At 27.5% G+C, this 8,612-nt stretch overlaps 1 protein-coding gene across 1 annotated transcript; it reads left to right on the top strand.

Moving 5' to 3' along the window:
• Nucleotides 1-6,446: 6,446 nt before the first annotated feature.
• On the top strand, nucleotides 6,447-7,754 carry LOC135952904 (probable basic-leucine zipper transcription factor L). Its single transcript, XM_065502719.1, has one exon. The coding sequence runs from the start codon at nucleotides 6,447-6,449 to the stop codon at nucleotides 7,752-7,754; it is 1,308 nt and encodes a 435-aa protein (XP_065358791.1).
• Nucleotides 7,755-8,612: the final 858 nt, after the last annotated feature.

The raw sequence follows: 8,612 nt of genomic DNA, 5'->3' as shown, positions 1-8,612 counted from the left end.
AAATTTAAAAAAAAATTTTGAATTTTTTATAAGAAATATTTTATTTTCCAATAAAATTTAATAAATAATGATAATGGTAGTAAAGAATTATAATAATAACAAGTATGGTCCGTCAACAAGCCCGACAATATAATACCCTAAACTAGGAAAATGAGAAAAATAATTTTTCCTTAAAATTTCCATAATTTATTTTCATGAAAGATTTTCGGAAGAGGGCCTTATATGGGAGCTATGATTAATTATGGACCGATCGGTATGAAATTAGGTCATGTGATTTATGCCTATATAAAAGTTATTTGTGTTGAATTTTTTGTGTATACCAACATTTTTAAGAGATATATGCTCATTAAAGTGATTTTCGAAGAGAACTTTATATGGGAGCTATGGCGAACAAAATTGTTAATAGATTTATTAACAAAATTGTTAATAGATTTATTCTCGTTAAAGTGATTTTCGGAAGCGGGTCTGCTTTGGTATGACCTTTATTCGTTTTTGTTGTTTTTTAATGGGTTGGTGTGAGATAAACAATTCATTTGTTCTTGTTATTAATAACTGTTGCTTTCTCTTTTATTTACATACAATAACATATTGTTAGTAATTTTTAACAAATTATGGAAATAATATGATAAGTATGAAGTAGTGAAGTCTGAGTAACAGAAATGCGATTTTTTTTTAAATTGTTATTAATCTTTTGATAAGTTTTATATATTTAAGCGTAGATTTGCATCAAATGCAAATCAACGCGATTTATTTTCCATGTTCACAAATAAAAGTGACAAGCTGACCTTTACGAAAAAAATAAATTATAAATCACTCATCCAGATTATTTGTGTTTGTTTCTTTTCTGTTTCTCTCAACCCCAAACCTAACTAAAAAGATTTTGTCGCAAAAGAAATTTGTTAGGAAACCTTTACAAGATCTGAGTACAAGGTAAAATAAAATTTTCTTATTATATATTGTCTTTAATATTAAAACAAATTTTGCATCGCAAACATATAAATTTACATCTTGTCTATATTTGTTGTTATTAAACAATTAATGCTCTAAGACTGTTGTTTATATTTAATTTATTTTGATTTTCTGACAAATAACTGCTATATTAAATCGCATATATGTTATATAAGAATGTGTGCAAATTAATACATAAATGCTAATCCTTGTTTATATGTTCTAGTTCAACCACTACATAGAAAAACACAATCCACCAGACATACATATAAACTTTTCTACAATACTAACAGAACACACTCACATGGATTTTATTTGTTAAAGGATAAAGATGAAAACAAACAAAATAATGGGAATTTTTTTCTGTTTATGATATACCATTTTTTTCTTAAAATACTTACTTGTCTACTTTATTATAAAATCTGCGTATGTAAAAAAAAAAAAACAAAAAATGTGTGGCACAGTTTTAGTACGGAAACAGATACTCTTTTATATTTCGTTGGTGTGTTTGTATTTATGCTAACTTTAAAAGCAGACTTACAGACACATGATGGTTTCCCCTGTTGCTGTATTTATATTTGCTCATGCTCTAGAAAAATACGAACAAATTTCCCACTTTTTCCTGTTTTTGCTGCAAAGTACAAATATTTTCCTGTATACTCTGTGTTTTTATATATAATTGAGAGTTTATGGTTGAGTGTGTGTATCTCAGTATATCAGAGAGAGTGTGCTTTGGTGTGTGTGCTTTTGTTTAGTCCTCTTTGCCTTTTAGCTCAATTCAACTCAACTGAACTCAATTGGGTTGAATGGTTGGTTGTTGGTTGTATTTCAATGGTCTGACAAGTCAGTTGCTTCATAGATTTCGTGACGTATACAACATACAACACGCACACACAGCCATTGCACATCGGTCGGTCGTCCTACGCAGAATAAATAAATATTTCTACTATATATTTAAAATATAGATGTGTGAAGTTTTTGCAATAATTTTTGTATTAAATTTTGGAGTGGAATTTAACCAAATTAAATAATTTTAATAGTTAAAAACAAAAGTTGGAAGCTTTTGCTATTTAAATACTTATTTTACTTGTATAAATAAAATACAATTAAAGAGCTTTGTATTAAACAAAAATTAGTAAAATTGATAAAAATTTCCTTAGTGTAAAGCAACAACCATTGTATGAGTGTAATGAACAACAAAAATATTTTCAAATAAAACTTGTGTTATTGAAATGACAAAACTAAATAATAATTTACATATTTACAATTAAAAATTATACAAAACAAAAATCAATAATAAAGAAAATGTTTTAAAAAAATACCAGAAAATACTTTTTAAAAAAAATTAATACAGTATTGTATTAATGAATATATAAAACCACAACAAAATTTAAAGTAAATGTTATTAGAATAAAATTTTTGTTTAAATAAAAGTGAAAATTATACGTTATAACAAAAAAATAAAAACAACAAAAATGAGAAATATAACAATATAATAAATATAATATATAAATACATAATTGCAAAAAAAATTGTGAAAGAGAACCAAAACCAAAAAAATAATTGTGGTTAATGAAAAAAAAAAAAAAATAATTGAATAAATATTTCAAAGTATATGGGAAAACAATAATAATTGTCATATTTTAAAAATTTAAATACAAAAACCATTGTCTTATAAACAAATTAGAATTAAATTGTTAATTCAGTTAAAATTAAAATAAACCTTTTCTTCATAAATACTATACAATTTTTATAGTCTGAGCTAAAGCCGTAAACAACATATGAACTTTAACGTTTAAACTACGCAAAAAGGTATAATTATTTTTTAAGAAAATCGTACAGTTTACCAATTTTGTTTTTTAAATACAAAAGCAGGAAATTACAGTAATTTAAATATTTAATGCAACAAGTTGAGGCAATTAAAAAAAACTTAAGTTTTTAAGGGGTGGCAAGAAATTTGTTGTACTTTGTTTAATATTGTTAAAAAAAAAATAGCCTACAATTTCTAATTTCTACATTTTTAATTTCCGACCCTATAAAGTATATATATTCTGGATCCTTATAGATAGCGGAGTCGATGAATCAATGTCCGCCTGTCTGTCTGTTGAAATTAATTTTCTGAAGACCCCTGATATCTTCGGGATCCAAATCTTCAATAATTCTGTCAGACATGCTTTCGAGAAGTTTGCTATTTAAAATCAGAAAAATCGGTGCACAAATGGCTGAGATATGAGGCAAAAACCAGGACAACTTCGACTTTTTGACCTATATTTGACCTACATCTGGATTACTAAGTCATTAATATAGACAATATGGATATCTAATGATAGACATTTCAAAAACCTTTGCAATGACGTATATAAAACCATAGTAAGTTGGACCTACCATGGGTCAAAATCGGAAAAATATTTTTTAACCCGATTTTTTTTTTTCACCAAAAGTTTTTTTTTCGCTATATATTAAAAAAAATGAAAAAACAAACAAAAAAAATTAATTTTATTTACCTAAAAATATTTAAAATTTTTATTTTGAAGTATAATTTTGTGAAGATTATATAAGATTCGGCACAGCCGAATGTAGCTCTCTTACTTGTTTTTTATTATTAATTTTTCAAATTCAATAAATATTTAATTGTTTTCTTTAAAAACCAATTTTGTTTTGCACAATGTTTTAAAGACAATTTTATATAGACGAAAATGAGACATTACTAGTTAAAATTGGTTTATATTTGCCAAAGTTATTGAACTTTTGCGATAAAATTTCGAAAAAATTTAACTTTTAAATTAAAAATTGTACAAATAATTCAAAATTCTATCTAGTTTGAATTTTATTTAATAATTATGAATTAAATAATAACACTAGTTTTTCATTTATCGCATATCGATGGCTTAATATAAAAAGGCTTTTTCTTGGCATACTTATATTTTCGATATAATTCTATGTTGTTCATCATGAGGTGTAGTCGTAATAGACTTTTATCAAAACTTTTTGAATTAAAAAAAATCTAAGTCACATTCAAATCATTTAGCTTAAATATCAACATCAAGTTGATGTGCGTGGAATCAGCATCTGTTAAATACTTAATGCTGGAAACAAATTCTTAATATTCAAAATTGCTTAATATTATTATTTTTAGCGTTCAATATATTCTATGGTATTATTATCAAATTATTGTAGACTTAATGGTTAAGCTCTTATAAATATCTTAATTATAAACATATTCAAACCAAATTCACTACAAATAAGTTTTAGTACCGATTGATCCACAATGTTCAATAGGTCCTATATAAGCACCATTCTTGAAAATTTCATTAATGTGCATAAATCTCTGAAATATGTTATTATCCAAATAAAATTCAACACAAATATGTTTCATATATACACAAATCATACCAAATTTTTGGGACGATCGGTTCATAATTAGTCATATCTCCCATATAAGAACCACTTCCGAAAATCGCTTTATCGATCATAAATGTCTTAAAAATTTTGGTATTCAAATAATACTCAATACAAATAAATTTCATATCAAAATGAAAGTGTTTATAATCAAATAATCGGTCAAAAAAATAATGATATTCTTGCGGAATAACTGCCTTCAATGCGTGTAAATACTTCCATTTGCTTAAGTAGTTCAATAGGTCGTGAGAAAGATTGTAAGGGATTCGCTTCTATATGATCGCCGCACAAGTATGTTTTGATTGTAGTCGGAAGGATATTTAGATACATAAGAGAATTTATTTGCGATACCTTGAGATAATTTTTTTATCGACCAGGTCTAATGGATGTGAAACGAATAACGAATAAAGTTGTACAATTGTTGCTATATTTATGTATTTTACGTTTAATATTATATGTTGAATGTAACAATAATTTAATATAAAGGAAATATCTACAAAAAATTGCAAGTGTTCTAAATGTTTGTTTTGAAAATATTGTTTTAATTTTAAGTTTTATTATTTAAATAGACGATCCCTTGAAAAAGTAGACATAACATCTACGAAACGTCGGGAAAATTGTAATAATAATATGATTTTTTATTTACATTGAGGAAGTTCTATCCCTATTTGCTTAAGAAACTCAACAACTTTAACTTTTTTGTTTGTATAGTTTCGATGGTCTTTCTGGCTTATTGTGCTAGTCTAACAAATAAATTCTCAGATAGCATATGCTCTGTCGCACTCCATTTGAGTGTTCCCATTCTATATAAGAAAATACTAAAATGTTACTATGTGAAAGTATTTAAAGCTTATTACAACATTTTAAAGGCAAAAATAATAAGTAGTTTAAACTGACTGTATTTAATTTTTGAATTTCATTCGTATGTTTTAGGCTAAGTTGGTGGCGAAAACTAAGCTCCGATTAGCATGTAGTATGAAATGAATTTGACTCTGATTGTGTTTTTGCTATTATAAAATTGTTTATTGAAACCGAATATACATATATTTTATATTTATTTTTTTAGTTTTGTTTGCATATTTATTACAGAATATATCGAGGGTTTATATTCAAATAGTGCTATCAAACATTTTCTCGAAAATAACTAGTTTGTCATTTTAATTTAAAAAAATATATCTCCAATGCTTTTTTTCATAAAATTTGTATTGTGTTATCTAACATACAAGTTATTATACCCTACACCACCATAGTGGGGAGCAGATGTTTGTAACGCCCAAAAACATTAGTCCAACACCCATCTTAAATTATACCGATCGACTTAGAATCACTTTCTGAGTCGATTAAACCTTGTGCGCAGAGTACAGGTCGCAATTTTGAATATACTTCGATCAAATTTGGTACATATTATTTTTTCAGCCCAAGAACCAAGCCCATTGAAATTGGCTGAAATAGGTCCATGTCCTTCCGAAATTGGAATTTATCAGTCAAAAATGTTTAATTTATATATGAATCTCCACAAATTCCCCTCCAAATAAGTTTTATAATCAGCTTAATACAGAAATCATTTGGAATCATTATCAGATAATTAAAAAAATCATCGGTTATGTTAGTTTATAGAAAATTAGTTCATATATACTTATATACATACATATATGTAAATATTTAAAAATATTAATTTTGATTTTACAACTTTTCATATATTTAACGAACAACCTACTTTTTTCTTTTTAGGTTGATACACAACAGAAACTTTTTGCTGCATAAATTGTCCTCGTAAAACTAAATTAATTAAAACTCACGAAAAAGACAAATAACAATAAAAACATGGCTAAAATGAAAAGTGAACAAATTTTATAAAAGTTTCTCCAAAAAAAAAAGAATATTGTAAAACAAAATAAAAATACAAACAAAAAAATTAATAATATATTCAATGGCTACAAAAGAGTTTAGTGTAAAAAAAATATAAATAAATTAAATTCTAGTGATAAAATTGTGCAAAACAAAAACCATTGAAAGTGATTTTTTTATTAGTTAAAAAGACTTTGGTCATACTTAGAAAAAAACCACGACAAGATAAAAACGTTAACGCGAACGAAAAAATGATGACGTGTGATAAACAAAAGGAAAATTTCATAAAACAACAACAGCAGTCAATTGAGGACAAAAAATTGAATACAAAAAATATTGCCAACACTATCATTAGTCATACTAAGAGCAGCAGCAAAAAGAATAAATTTAATAAAACTACAAATTTTACAAACTCCCGAATGATGATGATGGAAGAATTTTCTCCGCTAAAAAAAGTTCAAAAACAGCTAAACATTAAGGCAAATACCAGCGGCTATATAAAGGAACAAAAACAGCAGCAGCAACCAACAATTATTAGTAAAGTTTTAACACAAGAAGTATCCACAATGGCTCAGCAGGCAATGAAACAAACACACATGACCTTAAAGAGATATTTTGAATTTTCAAATGATGCTGCCAACACAACATTAACAAAAACTAAGGCAACAGCTAGTAAAAGAATAAACAAAAACATGAATATAAAGCAAAGTACACAGAAAATAGACCAACATAGCTCAAACAAAGCATTTTCAATGATAAATTCAGGCAAACACGAGTATCAACTACAGTTACGTCCAACATTTGCCAACACTACTGACCCAGCAGACATTATACCAAATCTGGCAACTATATCGTTATCATCATCATCATCATCACCACTATCTACATCTTCACTTCTACCACCACCAACAGCAGCAACAACAACATACACAATACAAGCAACAGAATTTTCTGTTGCTGCTACAATTCCTGTTACTGGGGATGATGTTGAAAATTCACAAAGTAAAATTGAACAATGCAATAATGTTTGCATTAGTTCAGAATGTGGCTCAAAGCAAAAATGTACACAACAACAGAAACAAAAGCAACACTGCAAAAGTGCGAATATAAGTAGCAGCAAATATAATTTCAACAACATCCGCACTTTCAGTAAAACAAACATAAATACTCATATTACTGATGGTAATGCAGATGCTGCTTCCACTTTTATATCCCCAACTCAAACTGCTGCAGTTGAGGGTACAACAAATACCAACATTATTACCACCACTAACAAGGCCAACATAAGATTCAACACTATTTCTACAACTACCATCTCCGCCACAGCTACACACAAACATAATGTTGATCCTACTACTAAAGCTGCTGATGTTGCTACTGCTGCTACTAGACCAACAGAACTATCCACAGTAGCAGCAGCAGCAACAACTGCATATTGCAAAGTATTTCCCTTACGACGACGTTTCTACCAAAATACCAAACAACTGGAATGTTTACTACGTACTGTAGTGTTGAGCTTTATTTTTGTCATGTCGATGCAATATCAAACTGGTAAGTAAGTAGTAAATTATAAACACACCCATACATTATTACATATACCTATATATGTACATACATATATACAGTGGTGGCCACCAATTTAAGACAAATACTTGCATTTTTTTCATCAACTGAATTTTAAGTGCGTTAGAGCCAAAATAAAAGGACCTTTAAGGGTATGCAATTTATTATTAAGGCTTCTAGTTTCTCAAAAATGTTTGGAAAAATCGGTAAAACATATATGGTCAAATATATGTGGAAATACGTTGACCCACCTCAGCGAACATCCGCTGTTAATAACATGGTATGACCGAAACTAATGGAACTAAAAATACGAAATTTGGTCCGAATATTTTATAATAATAAAAATATAATGATATAAATGTGAGAAAATATGTTTATTTAAAAAAAAAAAATTTTTGGTCAAGTTGTAGAAAAATCTTATGAGTTCGTGGTGAATATGTATGAATTGATACAGTCGAATAAAACACACTTGTGTGTTAAATCAGTCTTCATGCATACATATTTGTGGAAATATTTGAAAAAATAATTGACAATTACATGGAATTTAGCAAACAATTTTTGTCTTAATTACATGGCCACCACTGTATATATATGTATGTGTTTACTTCCTGTAATAATACATACATGAACATTTGCAGCAACATTATGTGCAGTACATATGGTATGAATTCTTGTCCTTTTTAGTCGCCACTACGTGTGTGTCTATGTTATAACCAGATTGTGATGTAATTAATCTCATATAAAAGGGGGATAAATGTAAAAAAAGAGGAAAATCTCATTTACATTTTTGGATAAGTTTCTGTGAATGGAGAATTTAAGATATGTCACAGAGCGAAATGAAATAAAACCAAAAA

The sequence above is a fragment of the Calliphora vicina genome, chromosome 1, assembly GCF_958450345.1.
Source record: "Calliphora vicina chromosome 1, idCalVici1.1, whole genome shotgun sequence".
NCBI lineage: Eukaryota > Metazoa > Arthropoda > Insecta > Diptera > Calliphoridae > Calliphora > Calliphora vicina.
This window is presented reverse-complemented; position numbering and strand designations above follow the sequence as displayed.